This window comes from Chiloscyllium plagiosum, chromosome 24 (assembly GCF_004010195.1).
Source record: "Chiloscyllium plagiosum isolate BGI_BamShark_2017 chromosome 24, ASM401019v2, whole genome shotgun sequence".
Taxonomy (NCBI): domain Eukaryota; kingdom Metazoa; phylum Chordata; class Chondrichthyes; order Orectolobiformes; family Hemiscylliidae; genus Chiloscyllium; species Chiloscyllium plagiosum.
Window position 1 is genome coordinate 52,312,716 of NC_057733.1, and position 20,303 is coordinate 52,333,018.

Genomic DNA, 20,303 nt, shown 5'->3' on the forward strand with positions numbered 1-20,303 from the left:
GATACTCTTGTTAAGTACCTTTTGATATTTTATTGGTAAAAGTCTTTTGTACAATGGATCCTCAGAGACCTAACATACAATAGAGATGTGCATTGGAAGTCCTAATTATGCTGACCTCTGTGGGACCAGGATGAGTGAATTTCCAAACATTTTTTTGCTCTCTGGGGCAACCTGCAAAAGTCTGAGTTACGGTTGGAGGCCTCAGACAGATCTGAGGTATTTACTGAATTGTTAGCTAGGATATGTCATATTGATTAAAAACCTCCTCTAACCCCTGGGTAACTATACAAACTTTGAACTATACAATTGACACCCACAATCCCTCTCGCTCTAATCCTTCCTTGATGACCCTTACTATTCCCTCAATAAAACCTGATTAACCTCCCACCTCATCCATTTAATGTAATTCTACTGTACTGACCTTGCCCATTCACCCATTTCTAATATCCACACTGGCCACTTTCAAATTTGCCTTACACCAGCCACTGCGTAAAAGGGGTTTGATAGGGGCTCTCCTCTCCCCTGCTGCTACAATGTTGTGATGGAATTCTTGTGTGATTGTATGATTCATTTTTCGATAGAAGTCCACTTGAGATCCACCAAAAGACACGAAGCAGTGTCTAGTTGCAGTAACATTGGTAGAGAACAGCAATCTGATTATGATTCATGGGCTGTTATGTCAAAGGCACTGTACAAATATAAACTGTAGTTTACTGGTCAATAATTATCCCGCAATATTAAGACAAAATAAATGTTCTAATCTCTGTGGCATTGCTGCTTTTGGGAACTTGCTGTGTGCAAATTGATTGTTGCGTTTCCTACTTTACAACAGTGACTATGTTTTAAATCTACTTCATTGGCTCTGAAGCAAGTTATTTTCCTTTTCGGAGCTGTGGAGTCCAACATTACACTTCCTGTAAAGGAAAAGGTATCAGACCTTTTATCTAAAATACAGGTGTTCATGTTTTCAACTGTACTGTGATGTTGGTCCAGTGAAGATGGTGCATGTCATTTAAGAATTGACTTTCTGAACAACTCCTTTAAGACGTGTAGTGAGCGGAGACCAGTTTTTTGTTTAAATTTCCAGGTATTGAACACTTAATGAACTTTTGTTTCATGGAGAGTTTGGATTATTTCTATTCTTCAATGTGTGCAGTCAATGTGTCAGCCCCTTTTCTCCTTCCCTTCCATTCGTAATATTCAGATGATCACTAGTTGCTCTCCAGATCTTTGTTCAGGTGCCCATCTCCCTGTAGTTGAAGTTACTCACCTGTCCGGTTCACAAGCACACCTCAATATGCTAAACAGGAAGTGCATTTTTTTCTCCTCTCATTAGCCATGTTGTGACAAAATAGTTTTCTGGCCCGAGATCGTCTAAACCAACATACATTGAGAATTAAAGTTGGAACTTTCCTTAGTACCACATCAGGCAATACATTTACCCAGAAAGCTAACAACAATTTGCATTTACCAAGTGCTTTTTAAACCTAGGAAAATGTTTCCAAGTGTTTAAGAAATATTTAAATTTACATTAAAGCATGGGAGATATTTGGCCATAAGCTTGGCCAGAGGTTTTAGGAAACATCCTCAAAAGAAGAGGGATAGGTTGCTCTTTGGAGGGTCGGTGTGGACTTGTTGGGCCAAAGGGCCTATTTCCACTCTGTAGGTAATCTAATCTAAGAGAGAGACTAAATGGGAAAGATTAGGGAGAGAATTCCAGAGCCACAGTTGAAGATAATTGGTCCACTGATAATGGCCTTGAAATTGAAGCTGCAGGAGAGGTGAAAATAGGAGGAGGATGGTTATTTATCACAGTGGGGCAGGAGAAGCTTACAGAGGTAAGATATGAGGCTACTTTGCACAGAAATAGACCCTTTGATCCAGCCAGTCAATGCCAACCATAATCCTAAACTAAACTAGTCCCATCTGCCTGCACTTAGCCTGTATCCCTCCAAACTTTTATTCATGTACTCATCTAAATGTTATCCACCACTTCTGCTAGAAGCTCATTCCACATATGAACCACTCTGTATTTAAAAAAAGCTGCTCCTCATTTCTTTTTAAAGCCTTCTCCTCTCAACTTAAAAATATGTCCTGTTGCGAAAAGACATCTGCCATTCACCTTTTCCATACCCCTCTATAAGGTCACCCCTCAACCTCTGACACTTCAGTGAAAAAAGTCCCAGCCGATCCCATTCCCCCAGTGTGGGAAGAGATTCAGGACCTCTTCCAACCTGCTGAAACACCAGCATGTTCACACTGGAGACCATCATTTGTCCAGTCTTTGGAAAGAAATTTGCTCATTCATCCACCCTACAAAGACATTAGGGAGTTCACAACTTAAGCAGCAATTGGATTCAGTGGTTCATTACATCCAAGACTGAACCATTTTTATCAGGGATTGGTTTTGCTGATTTAATAAACACCAACCCAGTTATAGGATTCATATTGTGATTAAAACTCATATCAACTTTATGTGCACAAATCTTTTTTAATATCTTTAACACTGTTGGTTTTGTTTGAGGTGCAAGAAGTTCATGGAGTTCTATGTCACAAAGTTTGAGACAATCCAATCAGTCCCCTCAGCTGCTTTCTACCCTTGCACTTGCCCACCAGCCCAAGCTGCCTCCAAACTCCCCTCTGACAATTATCTGTTTTTAGTTTCCGTTCCATCTCTCTCCCACCCTCCCACCCTCCCTATCAGTTTTCATTGTTGAAGATATGAGGAGTGTTCCAAGAATAGATTAAAAAAAAAAGAGAAAATAACATAAAGCAAGGACAGTCACGAGAGGAAAATGTTCTACAAAGGGCGGCACGGTGGTTCATGGTTAGCACTGCTGCCTCATAGCGTGAGGCTCCCAGGTTCGATTCCAGCCTTGGACAAAGGCAGTAGGAGTATACATAAGAGAAAATCAGGAGGGCAAATAGGGGACGTGAGATAGCTTTGACAAATAAAGTTAAGCAGAATCTAAAGAAATTTATAAATATGTTAAGGACAAAAGAGTAACAAAGGAGACAATAGGACCCCTCCAAGATGTGCAAGGCTTGCCTGTGTGCGGAACCGCAGATGATGTGGGGGATAATCAATGAGCATTTTGCATCAGTGTTTACAGTGGAGAAGGACATGGAAGATATAGAATGTGGGGAAATAAATGGTGACATCTTAAGTGCCCATGTTACAGAGGAGGATCTGCTGGATGTCTTAAAATACATAAAGTTGGATAAATCACCATTACTTGATCAGGTGTACTCAGTGGAAAGCGAGGGAAGTGATTGCTGGGCCCCTCGATGAAATATTTGTATCATTGATAGTCACAGGTGAGGTGCCGGAAGACTGGAGACTGGTTAACGTAGTGCCACTACTTAAGGTGGTAAGGAAAAGCCAGGGACCTATAGACTGGTGAACCTCACATCGATGGTGAGCAAGTTGTTGGAGTGAATCCTGTGGGACAGGATTTACATGTATTTGGAAAGGCAAGGACTGATTAGGGATAGTCAACATGGCTTTGTGCGTGGGAAATTATGTCTCACAAACTTGATTGAATTTTTTCAAGAAGTAACAAAGAGGATTGATGAGGGCAGAGCGGTGGATGTGATTTATATGGACTTCAGAAGGCGTTCGACAAGGTTCCCCATGAGACTGGTTACCAAGGTTAGATCTCATGGAATACAGGGAGAACTAGCCATTTGGATACAGAACTGGCTTAGAGGTAGAAGACAGAGGGTGGTGGTGATGGTGGAGGGTTGTTGATCAGGGTGGAGGGTTGTTGATCAGACTGGAGGCCTGTGACTCAGTGGAGTGTCACAAGGATCAGTGCAGAGTCCACTACTTTTTGTATTTACATAAATGATTTTGAGGAGAAAGTGAGGACTGCAGATTCTGGAGTACCAGAGTTGAAAAATGTGGTGCTGGAAAAACCCAGCAGGCCAGGCAGCATCCGAGGAGCAGGAGAATCGACGTTTCAGGCATAAGCCCTTCAGGAATGATTTTGATTTGAGCACAAGAGGTCTAGTTAGTAAGTTTGCAAATGACACCAAAATTGGACGTGTCGTGGCAGCGAAGAAGGTTACCTCAGACTATAACGGGATCTTGATCAGATGGGCTAATGGGTCGAGGAGATGGAGTTTAATTTAGATAAATGTGAGGTGCTGCATTTTGGAAAGGCAAATCAGAGCAGGACTAATACACTTGATATTAAGATCCTGGGGAGTAAAGAGATCTTGGAGTACAGGTTCATAGCTCCTTGAAATTGGAGTGACAGGTAGATAGGATAGTGAAGAAGGTTTTTGGTATGCTTCCCTTTATTGGTCAGTGCATTGAGTGTAGGAGTTGGGAGGTCGTTGCGGCTGTGCAGGGCATAGGTTCGGCCTCTTTTGGAATATTGTGTGCAATTCTGGTCTCCTTGCTATTGGAAAGATGTTGTGAAACTTGAAAGGGTTAAGAAAAGTTATTTAAGGATGTAGCCAGGGTTGGAGGATTTGAGCTATAGGGAGGGGCTGAATAGTCTGGGGCTGTTTTCCCTGGAACATTGGAAGCTGAGGGATGACCTTAGAGGATATCCTCAAACGTTCGTCATGTTTTAAGTTGTTCATTCCTGGGATCAGTCCTGTGAACCTCCTCTGGACCCGCTGCAGGGCCAGTGCATCTTTCCTGAGATATGGGGTCCAGAATTGTTCACAATACTCTAAATGTTGCCTGACCAGAGCCTTATAAAGTCTCAAAAATACATCCCTGCTTTTCTATCCTAGTCCTTGAGATGAATGATGGCATTGTATTTAACTTCCTAACCACCGACTCAACCTGCAAGTTTACCTTAAGAGAAACCTGGACTAGAACTCCCAAGTCCCTTTGCACTTCAGATTTCTGAATTTTCTCCCCATTCCTGAAGAAGGGCTTATGCCCGAAAGGTCGATTCTCCTGCTCCTTTGATGCTGCCTGACCTGCTGCGCTTTTCCAGCAACACATTTTTCAGCTCTGATGTCCAGCATCTGCAATCCTCACTTTCTGCTCCTGCTGTTAAGCCAACTTTGTATCAAATTGGTAAACTCACCCCAAAATCCATCTGATCTAACTTTACTAATTAGTCTACCGTGTGGAACCTTGTCAAAGACTTTACTAAAGTTCAAGTAAACAACATCTACCACTTTTCCCTCAGTCTTAGTTACCTCAGAAAACTCAAACATGTTTCCCTCACACGCAACCATGCTGACTGTCTCTAATTGTTCCTTGCCCCTCCAAATGCATACAAGTCCTATCTTTAAGAAGCATCTCCAAAGGCTTGCCCACCACCAAACTCAGACTATCATCTATAGTTCCCAAGCTTCTCCTTACATCCCTCGTTTAAACAAAGGCGCATTAGCCACTCTCAAGTCATCTGGCACCTCGCCTGTAGTTGTAGATGATACAAATATTTCTGCCAGGGGCCCCGCAACTTCTTCCTTAACTTCCCTCAATGTCCTGGGATATACTTGATCAGGTCCTGTAGAATTATCCACCTTTATATTTTCTAAGACTTCTAGCACTTTCTTTCTGTAATGTGAACTCTTTTTATAACATCAATAATTATGTTCCCAAGTTCTCTAGCTCCATTTCTTTCTCCACCGTAAAAACTGACAAAATATTTATTTAATATCTCTCCCATCTCTTGACGTTCAACGCAAAGACAATGACTTTGATCTTTAAGGGGCCCTACTCTCCCTCAAGTTGCTGCTTTGCTCTTGATATGCTTGTAGAATCATTTTGGATCATCTTTAACCTTATCTGTTGAGTCCATCTCCTATTCCCTCTTTTTCTTCCTGATCTCCCTCTTAAGAATGCCTCTACACTCTCTTTATTCTGTTCAAGAAATTCATTTGAACCTATTATCTAATGTGATTTTTTTTTATTCTTGATTAGAACCTCAATATCTTTATTCATCCATTGTTCCCTATTCCTACCAGCCTTACCTTGCACTCTGACAGGAACATATTAGCTCTGAACTCTTGTTATCACACTTTTGAAAGCCTCCCACTTATCAGACATTCCTTTACCTGCAAACAGTGTACTCAAATCAATTTTTGAAAGTTCTTTGAAATCAAGGATAAGAATTTTAAAATCAAGATGTTGCCAGATCATAAGCCAATGAGATCGACGAACATTGAATGATGGGTGTGCAGGACTCACTGCAGAATTTTAGATGAATTAAAGATAACTGGGTGCAAGGTGGGAAGATAGCAAGGCAAGCATAATTGAGACATAAAGACATGGATAAGGGTTTCAGCAGCTGACGAACTGAAACAGGTATAGACAGGTAATGTGGAACTTAGCAAAAAAAAAAAGCAAACTACTGCAGAAGCTGCAATACACTGTAGATGTGGCAGCATCTAAAGAGAAAAGCAGAACGATATTTTAATGTGGAAGTTAGTATTTAATAATAAATAATTATGGGAGAAGCTTTTAATGGGAATACTGTTATGCAGATACATTATCAGAAAGCATCGTTCGCCTGTGCAAACCCATGTTGCAATCGAGATTCCATTTATGATGACTGCAGATCTGTCTCTCTTTTGTCATGTTGCTGAGTTTGGTTTTTCCTTACAGATCACTGAAAGTGCAGTGCAGACACGTGATGTTTTGAAGAATCACTTTAATGACTTGAAGGCCAGGTTGACCAAGCTGCTGGATGAACGGTTAGTGATGTTGCTCCAAGAAGTGGATAAAATTGAGCAGGAGAGCATCAAGCCCCTTGACGACTGTCAGAAGTTAATCGAGCATGGTGTGAACACAGCAGATGAGCTACTTCGAGAAGGTAAGACCATTAATGCCCAAATGCCTATCAAAACATGAGCGTTAACCAAGGCTTAGTGGGCATTGAAAGTTTTATGATAAAGGCAGAATGGAAATGGACAAAAATTTTGAATTTAAGGGACTGCCTTGCAGATGCTCCTAAGCAGATGATTCTTTTACTATTTTATAGGAGAGGTTGCTGTGTGCTGTGGAACAGCACAAGAGGAGAAACTTGGAAACTTCACTAAAAAAGCTTTGCAAATCCAACTTGACAGGTCAGTATTTTTCTGTTTGAGTTATTTCTCTCTCCCTCTTAAAGGTGAGTGAAGAATAAACAAACAGACAAAATAACATGTATAAATAATAGGATAATACTACGAGGGGATTTCAACTGAGCCGGTATTGGGATAGATAAGGGGTGAAAGATTTAGAGGGGGCCAACGGCAGGAGAGCTTTATAAGTCAACATATGGAAAGTCCTTAAGAGAGAGAGCAGGGCTGGACCTAATTTTAGTGAACAGACCCAGACAAATGGTCATTGTGGCAGTGGGGGAGCATTTTCATATGGCAACCATAATTCAGTATGACTTAAAGTAATTATTGACAAGGACAACCACCTTTTGAATTGGGGAAAGGCCAATTTTAATAAGATAAGACAGGATCTGACCGAAGTGGATTGGGAGCAGCTACTTGCAGGAAAAGGTACATCAGGGTAGTGGGAGACATTCAAATGAAATGGAGTGCATGGCCATAAAGGTGAAGGATGGGACCAAAAGTGCAGAAAACTAAGGATGTCACGGGCTCAGTGACTCCTCCGGTTTGTTGTTAATCATACGTGGGAGGAGCGTGTCAATGATAGGGCTCGCATTTAATGTCAATCTCTCTGCTGTCTGAGCAAGCCCTTCTGTTAAGAGCTATCACATTATTGTGGGATGTCATTTTTCCATCACTGAAGAAAAGGTTTATTAGAACCATAGAAATGATACAACACAGAAGGCAGTCATATGACCCATGTTGTCCATTTTGAACCAAAGGCACCCAGATGCCCTTTCTAATTCCATCTTCCTGCACATGCCCCATATCCCTGAAGGTTACAGCACTTAATATGCAGATCCAGGTACTTTTTGAAAGAGGTTAGGGCCTATGCCTCCGCAATCAACTCCAGCAGCAAATTCCAGACACACACCATCCTCTGTGTAAAACAATGTTTATTTTCTTACTCCTACAATTCTTCTACCACTTAACTTGAATTTACGACTTCTGATTTTTGAACACTCTGCCATGAAAAACAGATTCCTCCTGTATACTTTATCTCTACCTCTCGCAATTTTGTATACCTCAATCATGTCGCACATCCCTGTTCCAAGGAAAACAACCACAATCTTTCTTACCTCTCCTCGTAGCTACAATTTTCTAGCCCTGGCAACATTATGGTAAATCTTCTCTGCACTCTATCTGGAGCAATTATGCCCTTCCTGTAGTGTGGTGACCAGACTGTGTACAATACTTCAGTTGTGGTGTGGCCAGTGTCTTGTACAATTTTCATCATTATTTGTACTTCTTCATTGGCAGACGTACATAATACAGGAGACCATTCCGAATGCCACCTTTACATTCTTACCTACCTGTATTGCTACCTATAGGAACCTATGCACTTGCTCGCTAAGATCACTCTCTCTCTCTCTCTCTCTCTCTCTCTCTCCCTCCATCTTCCGTTTTGGATATATTGCCCCTTATTATGTATTCTCTTCTACCGTTTGGCCTCCCCAAATGTATTACCTCACATTTATCAGAATTAAACTCCATCTGTCACTTCCCTGCCCACTCCACCAAACCAACCATGACATTTTGGAGCTTACTGCTATCCTCTACACTATCCACAACACAGCCACTTTCAGTCATCTGCAAATTTCCAATTGTACCCCCATGTTCAAGTCCAAATCATTAATGTATACTACAAAAGTAGGAGTCCCAATATGAGCCCTGTGGAACATCATATGAAACAGCTTTCCATGCTGGAAGGCAGCCATCAAATGGTTGTTCTTGGTTTTCATTACTAAGTCAACTTGGATCCAATTCAGTACATTACCCTGTATTACATAGGATTTTACTTTTTTGACCAGTCTGTCTTGTGGGACCTTGTCAAATGCCTTACTAGAATCCCAGTAGACAACAACTTAGATTAGATTACTTAGTGTGGAAACAGGCCCTTCGGCCCAACAAGTCCACACCGCCCCGCCGAAGCGCAACCCAACCATATCCCTACATTTACCCCTTACCTAACACTACAGGCAATTTAGCATGGTCAATTCACCTGACCTGCACATCTTTGGACTGTGGGAGGAAACCGGAGCACCCAGAGGAAACCCCACACAGACACGGGGAGAACGTGCAAACCCCATACAGTCAGTCGCCTGAGGCGGGAATTGAACCCGGGTCTCTAGCACTGTGAGGCAGCAGTGCTAACCACTGTACCACCGTGCCGCCCACATCCATTGCACTACTCTCATCAATCCTCCTTGTCACTTTCTCAAAGAATTCAGTCAAATGTTTAAGATATGACCTTCCCTTAACAAGGCCATACTGACTAGTCCATGCTTTTAAATGTCATTTTATGTGATCTATCAGAATTGATTGTAACAATTTCCCCACCTCCAAAGTAAGACTAACTGGCCTTAATTGTTTGGCATTTCCTTTGTACCCTTTCTAAACAACGGAACCACATTTGCATTCTTCCATGCATCTGGCATCTCACCTGTGTCTGGTGAAGATTAGAGAATAATCCTTAGAGCATCTGCTATTTCCTCCTTGAATTCCTTCAGTATCCTTGGGAAGGTTCCATCTGGTCCTGGTTACTTATCCACTTTCAAGGAATTCATGTCTAACACTTAATCTCATTATGATTAAGTCTAATCTCATTATGATTATTTTGAACAATGTTTCACACCAGAAGTAATCTTTTTGGATTACTTTATCCACATCATTCCTTTCCTTTGTGAATACAGAGACAAAGAATTCTTCCCATATCCTCTGCACTTTCACACAAGTTCCTTTCATCTCTGATAGGTCCCACCTTTTCCTCAACGATCCCTTTGCTTTTTATATGCTGTCAAGCATTTTTGGGTTTTCCTTTGTGTTGCTTGCTAATTTTTTTTATGCTCTCTTTGATTCCCTTATTTCTTTTTAACTTGATCCCTGTACTTTTTATGCTCCTTTCAGCTATGTGTACTGTTTCAAGACTATTGTGCACTTGCTTTTTTTGTTTAATCTTCCCCTGTATTTTTCTAGACAACCAGGGTGCTCAAGATTTGGCAGTACTATTCTTATTTTTGGAGAGTCATGCTTGTACCACATGGATCTCATGTTTTAGTGCCTTCCACTTGTTTTTCCTTTCGCAGTCCTGTCTGGTCCACCTCAACCAAATCACCTCTCTTCTGTAAAATTTGCCTTCTCCCCCCATTGAAAACTTTAACTCTGAATTTATCTGTCCTCTTTTCAGTAATAATATTAGGACTAACCAAATTATGGTCACACACAATCATTTCATCCACTTGTCCATCTTCATTTCCCACAACTAAATCCAGAATTGCATCTCCTTTCGTTAGACTTGTCATATATTGCTTAATAAACTTTCCTGGACACAGTACATGAATTTTTCACTTCAATTTCCCTTATATTGTTTGAAAACCAGTTGTTGAGATAGTTAGTCGCCTACTATCATTGCCCTCTTATTCCTACAAGCAGAAATTTGTCAGGATGTGTTCTTCTATTTCTCCCCTTCATTATTTAGGGGTGTGTACTCCTAGTTGTGTGACTGCCTATTTTTTATTTTTAAGCTCAACCCATAAAGCCCCCATTCGTTAACCTAAATAAAACAAAGAACTGTGGATGCTGTAAATCAGAAAAAAAAACAGGAATTGCTGGAAAAGCTCAGCAGGTCTGGCAGCAAATGTTGTCAGACCTGCTGAGCTTTTCCAGCAACTTCTGTTTTTGTTTCATTTGTTAACCTGTTTAGTATATCATCCAGAGTCGCAAAGTGTGGCGCTGTATACCACTACAGGTCAGGCAGCATCCGAAAAGCTGCATGACCTGTGCTTTTATACCACTACACTTGACAGATGCTGGAGATCAGAGTTGCAGTCCTCACTTTCTCCTAGCACATCATCCAGTTGGTTTATTATGATGATCCAATAATTCATGGTCACCGTACCTATTATTAGCTTTTTGATTCAACTGTGAACTAGGAGTAGGCTATTTGATGGAGAAGGCTTAAAGAACCATTCAGCATGATCATGGCTGATTGTCTACCTCAATACTATATTTCTGCTCTCTTCTCATACCCTTTGCCTTTTAAAATCTAAAAATAATCTATTTGTATTTCTTCATGTACTTATTAACTGAATTTAAGTTACCCAGTCATGTGCTGTTTTAAACCAACATCTTCAGATCATTAATCCAGGTCCAGCAGGATAACTATTAAACTCCTGTTACATTAATTTGAGTTACATTAACATATGTAAAGAGCTGTTGGAAATTAAGACCAGATGTGCTCAAATGGAAAGATGTAGTTTGGAGATACTGGAGGGGTTTTGGGAAGAAAAGCATTCAACATCAAACACGTCCTATTTTCTGCAGCCCTGGTCTGTGTTTACTGAAATGTTCCTTTTCAATTCAGTTTGCCAGAAGTCCCTTCATTGGTGGAAGTACCATGTTTATCAGCTCAGTTAGATGAAAGCTTGTTCAGTTTTGTCAAGGACCGAATCTTTAGCCATGGAGCAATCGCATCTCGCCCTCCTGTTCAGATAGACGAACTGACTGAAAGGCCTGGAGGGATTCTTGTGCGATGGTGCAAGGTGAGAATATCTCCAAAATAGAACTGAATGTGGATCCTGGATGGAGAGATGTCTTCCTTTTTCCCTTTCTCCCAACACTTGTCTCTCTTGCTCCCCCAACCGCCAACATTAACACTGTCCATTACCAAGTTAATAGAAAAAAAAAGTGTAGGGGCAACTACATTCATGTGAAATGGGACTAAAACTTCAAGGTGATTTCAGAGTAAACCCAAAGGCTGTTAATCTTATGAGAAAGGCTGCCACGTAGAACAGGAGTAGGCCAAATAGCTCCATGAGCCTATTCATCCATTCAGTTAACTCATGGCAGAATGGGCAGCAAGATCCTGTGGTGGATTTGTTGTTCCATTCCTGCCCTTTTGTGACTATTATCATGCCTCTATTTTCTCATGCTGTTGAGCCTGTCTCATGGAGCTGAAACCCTGGTGAATACCTATATCAGTGCATTTGTCCTGAATTTTAACAGGACATGGAACAGAATGAAATTGGATTCTCAATGTGTTCGTTCACGTATATTATGCCATCCCCTCACCTTAATCTCTTCTCCCTCTGTACCCTTTATTTGATCACTCGTCAATCATGCTTCCTGAACACCATGGGTTGAATGCTGAGTAGCTGCTTGTTGACATCCATTTTGAACAGGCAGCTGACTAGTACAACAATGATTTGTTTGCTCAGTATTCCATTCCAGGCAGACTCTGATTTGTCAATTTCCCTTGGGGACTGGACAATCAAAGATGATGGGAACATTTACATGGTTGTTTCCGGAGGCTGAGATTGAAAGATAATGAATGCATGGAGGATAGAGAAGGTTGATCCTTGTCCTAACTCCCATTCTCTTTGACCAGGATTGCCTTGATTTGAGCAAAGAATTTTTTCCCATCTGCCCTCTTCCCACCCTCAAAAGAATTCTGCATGTGTTTTATAACTTAACTGAATGATGCATGAATGTTAAAACCATAGAAATGATACAGCACAGAAGGTAGTGATTCGGCCCATCTTGTCCATGCTGAACCAAAGACATTGAGATGCCCTTTCTAAGGAGCCCACTTATACTAGTGGACAGGAAACGTCAGAGGAAAGAAATGAATTAAGTGGCTTCCCTAGCAGGCTTGATACAGGCATGTCTGAAAGTTACCAGCAGAGGGAGAACAGTTGTATTGATTACAAATATTAAATTAATATATAACCAGAAAATGCTGGAAGCACTCACTGCATTGGCTAGTTTAGTTCTGATTTCAGTTTTTGTCTTTGGTTTCAAAATTGTCTAGATTTGATTTTGCAGTTTTAAATGCTACTGAATCTCAAGTGTTAATAACATTTGGTTTTCCAGTTTCACTTCATTCAGAGAAGTGTTTGCACTTCATAATACAAATTCAGGTCAGCATCAATCTGAGGTCTGGAGTGATGGTGAAGTGGGACTTGAACCTGGGTGGCAGTGGCTCTCTGTAATGCCAGAGGTTATTACTACTCATTGTCGAGTTTTGGCCTTGTAAATGATGCAGATAGAAGCTAATGGATGTCTTCTGCTTTAATTTAGGTTGATGACGACTTTGTGGCACAAGAGTATCGACTGCAGTTCTGTAAAAATTCTACCTGTCAATTTGATGATGTCTACATTGGACCTGATACTGAATTTGTAGTTTTGCACATTGACCCCAATGTTGACTACATGTTCCGTGTTTGTGCACGGGGAGAGGGGCGCATGGAGTGGAGTCCTTGGAGTATTCCGCAGAGTGGGTATACCACTCTGACTGCACATGGTCAGTTAGTGCTCTCTAGATTTCTCTATTTGATTCCTCCATCCCAGACATACTTGCTTTCTGATCTTTCAGCTGTGTGACTTGCTGGTTTGCTTGCTTTCTTGATTTCGGTTACCCTCAAGGACTATGAAAGCTAGTTGCCTTAGGTCAGTCACTCAGCAAAAATGGTATTAATCTAAGATCTTCATGTAGTGTTTAGGATAACAAAAGGATATTTTAAAAAATGGTGTTGAGGTAGAGTTACACTCGGTAACTAAGGGCAAGTTTTTATTTGAGAGAGTTGACAAAGTTAAATAGACAGGAATACATATTCATTATTATTAAATCTTCTCGATAGAGTGGATCACCGGTTGCGAAGGGTTTAGTCTCAGCAGTCGTAGGGACATGGCACTTCGGAATGATTCTCCTTCATCTGGTGTGTTGTATTCCAAGGAGCCCACTTATACTAGTGGACAGACTCTGACATTTCGGTAAGTACTTTTATACCGCCATTGTGTATTTTTAAAACACTTACAGTAAATGTACTAAGTGTAATAGGCTCCAGTGTTGCGCTGACTCCAGCTTAGAAGTCAAGTAGTGTTTGATCAAGAGCAGTCAACATGTTAAACAAACTGCCTGAGGACACTCAGCAAAATCACCAAAGGGCTTCTTAAATGCAAGCGGTCCCCAGGTTACAAATTTCTGACTTGCAAATGTTTCTACATAAACATGTAATTCCATACAGCAGGTATATTAATATTAAAGATCTGACATTGCAAATGTTTCCTCATATTCCCTAACCATGAGTTTATATTTTCCTATTGTGATCTGACTTGCATACAAATCAATTTACAAACAGACTGCAGATAAGAGCCCATTAGGGAAGTCTGGTTAGAACTGTACAGTGTGTTAGTGAGGTCTCATCTGGCATAATGTGTACAGTTTTGGTCCCTGTACCTTTTTTTTAAAAAAAAATGCACTGACATTTGAGGCAGTTCAAGAGATTCAAGTGGCTAAACACTAATGAATAATCTTCACAAAACATACATGATTCTGAGGGGGCTTGACATAGGGAAATACAGAGGAACCTCTATTATCTGATTATCAATTATCTGAAGATCATCTCCAGATCCTGATAGAAACATTACATCAGAGATGTTTTAATGCTGATCGTGTCTTTTGTTTATAATAATAAAGTGAACTTGGCTTACAGTCCTGTACATTGATGGGAGAGCCCGCCCACCCCCCAGCGTTCCCTGGAGTTCTACACAGGGGTGTACCCTAAACCACCCTTTGCCAGATAACCTCTCCAACATAGTTTCCACCTTTGCCCTGTATGGGACAGTAAAAAAGTTGCTGTAAAAAGTTTGTGTGTGCGTGCACGCAAGCTGTGTTGAGACTCGCCTCCCAAAAGAAGCAGCAGTCTTACTGTTGGAATCCAATCTGCGGGGGTGGCTAGGGGGCTCGTGCATGGTGTGCTGCTGCTAAGTCTGCTCCCCATTCAGGAGACTAAGCAAGTACTCGCTGTGTCAATCACATTGAACTGATGGGGGGGGGGGGCTTCAATGCTGCTTTAGTGTGTCTGCTCAGAAACAAACCCTGAGAGAGGAAAAAGGAAACTTAAAAAAAACTGAGGCCCAGAGGAGAGGCATTGAATAGATTAACTGAATAATCAATTATCCAAACGAAATAGTGCCCGCCCATCGTGTTCAGATAATCTAGGTTCCTCTATAGTTACAAAATAAGGGGACACGAGTTTTAAAACTGGGATGGAAAGGGATTAGTGAATGTCTGGAATTCTGTACCTCAGTTGTGTATTTAAGAGGCTTTTTAAAACTTTTAAAGGAGTTGAGGGCATTGAGGCCTGCGGAAATTGCCCTTTATCTGATTGAATGTTGGACCAGGCTTGAGGGGGTCAAATGGCCTGCTCCTGTTCCTCTTTCTTATGAAAGGTGCTACAGAAAAGCAAATTATTTATGTTCCTTTCCATTTTGTTCTTGGTTTTAAAATTGAGCATTACACCTGCCTAATTGATACTGAAGCTGCATCTAAATTCAAAATTAAGGGATTTACCCAATTTGCACGCAGCAGTTTCCTCTTAAAGCAATGACCAGACACACTTTTTTTCCAATATTTATTCATCAGATTCATTGTTTACCTCTAATGTCCATGGTACAAATAATGAAGTTGATGTGGATAAAGTGCAGAAATTGTTGCTTTAATACTCCCGGCTTAATGCTGTGATAGCTGAGTGGCGCAGCAAGAGCATGTAGGGCCCATTACGCACAGGTCACTGGTTCAAAGCCGTCCTCTATTTGAGAGCTCCATGTTGCCAAGTGCACCACAGTTAATCTGTAACTACACTCTGTTCTGCACCCTGTATTAGTTGGAGCTAAAAGGAGAGGTTAAATGGGTTGGGACTATTTCACCTGGAGTGTTGGAGGCTGAGGGGCAAGGATAAGGTAAATAGAAAAAGTCTTTCCCTGGGGCGGGGGGGGGGGGTCTAAAACTAGAGGGTGTTGGTGTAAAGTGAGAGTCATAGAGATGTACAGCACGGAAATAGACCCTTTGGTCCAACTCATCCACTGATCAGACCATCTAGACCCACCCGCCAGCACCTGGACCATATCCCTCCAAACCCTTCCTATTCATATACCTATCCAGATGCATTTTAAATGCTGCAATTGTACTAGCCTCTGCCACTTTCTCTGGCAGCCCATTCTACACATGCACTACCCTCTATGTAAAAGTTGCCCTTTTAGGTCCCTTTTATATCTTTCCCCTATCACCCTAAATCTATGCCCTCAAGTTCTGGACTCCCCAACTCCAGGGGAAAAAGATCTTTGCCCACTTACCCTATCCATGCGCCTCATGATTTTCTCAGGTCACCTCTCAGCCTCTGATACTCTAGGGAAAACAGCCCCAGCCTGTTCAGCTTCTCCCTGTAGCTCAAGCTTTCCAACCCTGGCAACATCCTTGTAAATCTTTTCTGAACCCCTTCAAGTTTCACAACCTCCTGCCAATAGGAAGGAGACCAGAATTCCACGCAATATTCCAAAAGTGGCCTAACCAATGTCCTGTACAGCTACAGCACTACCTCCCAACTCCTCTAATCAATACTCTGACCAATAAAGGAAAGCATACCAAACGCCGCCTTCACTATCCTATCTACCTGCGACTCCACTTTCAAGGAGCTATGAACCTGCACTCCAAGGTCTCTTTGTTCAGCAACACTCCCTAGGACCTTACCATTAGGTGTATAAGTCCTGCTAAGATTTGCTTTCCCAAAATGCAACACCTCACATTTATCTAAATTAATCTCCATCTGCCACTTGTCAGCTAATGGCCCATCTGATCAAGATCTCGTTGTAATCCAAAGGGAAGAATTTAAAAGGGTTCGAAGGGGTAACATTCAGAGGGTTGTACATGTATCAAATGAGTTGCCAGAGAAAATGGTGGAGGCTGGTACAATGACAACATTTAAAAGGCATTTGGATGAGTACATGAATAGGAAGGGTTTAGAAGGGTATGGGCCAGTTCTGGCACATAGGACTAAATTTGTTCAGGATAGCTAGTTGGCATGGATGAGTTGGACCAAAGGGTCTGTTTCTGTATATTTGCTGTATGTTTCTATGATTGTGAGTTAGGCACAGGCCATTGCAATCCATGCATTCTACTATTCAGCTTTGTTGTTAATAAAAGGATATTTGCGACTTGGTGTCATTCCTACTTGATGTTCTTTCACTACTTGCCTAAGCCATGGCTATTCTTTTATTGAAATCCAAAATTTGGACACCTCATTACAGTTTAAAATTGAAGAAAGGCAATGGCATTGGTGAGAGATACAGAAGCATGAGTGCAAGTGTTGCAATTCTCTGCTGCTTCTCTCTCCAGTCCTGGGCCCTGCAGCCTTGGCTTAAATTCTGGGTCTCATTTGCAAATTCATGGGTGTAGGTTTGCTCGCTCTGCTGGACAAGCAAAACTAGCATCATTTACAATGTACCTTGCAAGAACTGTAACAAACACTATATTGGACAAACAGGCAGAAAACTAGCTACCAGGATACATGATCAACTAGCCACAAAAAGACATGACCCACTCTCACTAGTACCCTTACATACAGATGAGGAAGGACACCACTTCGACTGGGACAATACATCCATCCTCTGACAAGCTAAACAGAGACATGCACGTGAATTCCTAGAGACATGGCATTCCAACCAGAACATTATCAACAAACAGATTGACTTGGATCCCATTTGCCACTAAGAAAAAGAACAGGAAATGACATCACCAACCCAAGGAAACCTAAACGCAAATACCAAGTGGGGCCATGCCACCAGTGCTTCATCTGGGGGCTCGCTGATATTACTTAGTATGGTGACAAAATGTCTGAAAAGAAACCTTCCAGCTCAGTGAGCAAACTTACATCTAGAACCTCAACCTGAGCTACAAATCTTTGCAAATTCATGTCCCCTCCCCACTCCCTTAAGTACCACATTTCTGCTCTTCACTCTGCTACAGAGTCCTTCATTTAACCATGACAGTCCTGTCCCATCTCTTCCCTCTTTCTGCTTTTAAAAAACCTCCCCCAAAACAGATTTGACTGTCTTTCAATTTCCAAGTCCTCTTTTAAACTTTCCATTCACTGCACCTTTTAACATAAGCTCTGTATATAAGGAATACTGTAGAATTGTGAATTGTTGCCCACTTATACTGAGTACCACATCTGTATTGCTCATTAAGTGTATACCATTCTATATGTCCATTTGGTATTCTACATTGAGACATTGCAAATGTAAATAATTATAGTTTTAATTCTTACTTTCAAGGCTCATAAGTTTCTGGGTGGGTGTCTCTAAATAGCAATGCATAAGAATTCAAAATTGAGAGAGATAAATGGAACTTAATCTGTAATTATTGTTCCTTTTGTATTCACAAACTATCACAATCATATTTTTGAGTAACTGAAATTTAGAGGTAATGGTTACACCATTGTACTTTTAATAATGCATTAAACTGGAAATGTGGGCTAATTTACACTCTAAAGCAGCTGATTCAGCCTTATTGCCTCCAGTAATTAAAAGGTGGTTCCTTCTTCAAGACAAGCAAAATAGTGAGTAAATTTTGAAGTTTGTTAAACTTTGATGCACCATCAAATATTCACTTTCTGCACTACTGACACACAATGGCAGTAATGTACCATTTATAAGATGCTCAATAGTAATTCATGGTTCCTTAAAGAGGACCGGTGACTTGGAAGACCCAGGGCAACAGACAGGGGAACACCAACAAACTCAAATTCTCCTCCAGGTCCCCCACAGTCCTTTGAAATTGTATTGCTGTTCCTTCCTTTCACCAGTGGGTCAAAATCCCAAAATTCCCTTCCAAACAGCAGATGTACCCACACCACATGAACTGCAGCTTTTCAACAAGGGAGCTCATCATAAAGGCAACTAGAGATGGGCAATAAATATTGGCCTTGCCAGTGATAACCATATCCTGTAAGTGAACAAAAGTTATTGGAGATTGAGCTACTTTCCAGGTTTATAAACCAGCTGTCAATCTATACTTGTTTATGCTTGGTGACAAAAAAACTAGTGACTTTTATACCACATCTCTATACTGTGAGCTTATTTCTTGATTTATGAGCAAGTTGCACTATTCAAATGTGTTAGTTGTGTTTTTTTATTTCCTCAGCATTAACTTGCTACTTATGTATTCAGCAGAATGTTTTTACTGGCTGTACTTTGTTTTGTTCCCAGAATGGAGGCGACAGGACTCCCAGATAAGAGAGACAGTATTGGTGTGTGTGTTGAGCCACAGAATGAGTGTGATTCCTTACAAAGAGACAAGGCCGTTTGCATCAGCTCAAATGGTAAAGAAACTGGGGATGTTTTGTGTGGGTCAGGCTAAGAGTCCATTTTGCACAATATGATACACCTCACCAGTCAATGTTGCTTTGTGACATTCGGAAGCAACTTTTCCTCTCCTCCCCTCCCAGGCTGAAATTGGCTAACTCAGTGGAGACTGGGTATGCACCTACAGCTGCTGTTGGCTTTGAGTTGGTAGTAAAGTTTAAACTTTCCCATTGCTGACCTAAGTACAATACTGAGAAAATGATACATTAACAAAGGTCTGATCATTTGAATGCAATGTTAAACTAGGCTGGTGACCACCTTATGGCACTCGTGATCTCTGAAAATACCACAAAAAGGAATTTCCCCTGGAACTGTGGTCAGTTCACCAGCTTCCCTTGACTAGCATCTTTAAGGCATAACTGCTTATTTATCTTATTTGTTAGACAAAGTACAAACTTTGCATAAAAGTTGCCTTTTAATGGAGTAATTTGATTTCGAAGGAGTTGTACAGCACAGAACAGACCCTTCCGTCCAATTCATCCACAGCAACCAGATACCCCAACCCAATCTAGTCCCCCCTGCCACAACCTGGCCCATATCCCTCCAAACCCTTTCTATTCATATTACTCCTGATGCCTTTTAAATATTGCCCTTGTACTCGCCTCCACCACTTCCTCGAGCAGTCCATTCCACACACACCATCCTCAGCATAAAAAGGTTGCCCTTAGGTCTTTTTTTTTAATCTTTCCCATCTCACCCTAAATCTATGCCCTCTAGTTCTGGATTCTCATTTCATGAACCAGAGAAAGGGTTGGTCCACCAAAGGATAAGGAAGGAAGGCTGTGTCCAACCTGAGAAAGTGGGCGGCGCGGTGGTTGTGGTTAGCACTGCAGCCTCTCAGCGCCAGGATCCTCGGTTCGATTCCAGCCTCGGGTGACTGGCTGTGTAGAGTTTGCACATTCTCCCTGTGTCTGTGCGAGTTTCTTCCCAGTCCAAAGATGTGCAGGTCAGGTGAATGGAACTGGGTGGGTTTCTCTTCAGAGCATCAGTGTGGACTTGTTGGGCCGAAGGCCCTGTTTCTACAC

General features: G+C 41.4%; 1 protein-coding gene across 6 annotated transcripts in view; it reads left to right on the forward strand.

Moving 5' to 3' along the window:
* crlf3 (cytokine receptor-like factor 3) overlaps nucleotides 1-20,303 on the forward strand; it is an 88,674-nt gene that overhangs the window by 52,717 nt on the left and 15,654 nt on the right. For 5 of the 6 annotated variants that reach the window (XM_043715125.1, XM_043715124.1, XM_043715127.1 and 2 more), the window contains 6 exons: nucleotides 6,581-6,788; nucleotides 6,957-7,041; nucleotides 11,441-11,618; nucleotides 13,156-13,378; nucleotides 13,716-13,848; nucleotides 19,123-19,235. In XM_043715125.1, coding sequence (XP_043571060.1) covers nucleotides 6,581-6,788; nucleotides 6,957-7,041; nucleotides 11,441-11,618; nucleotides 13,156-13,378; nucleotides 13,716-13,848; nucleotides 19,123-19,235 — 940 coding nt within the window. The remainder of the gene's footprint in view (nucleotides 1-6,580; nucleotides 6,789-6,956; nucleotides 7,042-11,440; nucleotides 11,619-13,155; nucleotides 13,379-13,715; nucleotides 13,849-19,122; nucleotides 19,236-20,303) is intronic. The other variant, XM_043715128.1, reaches the window with a different exon arrangement.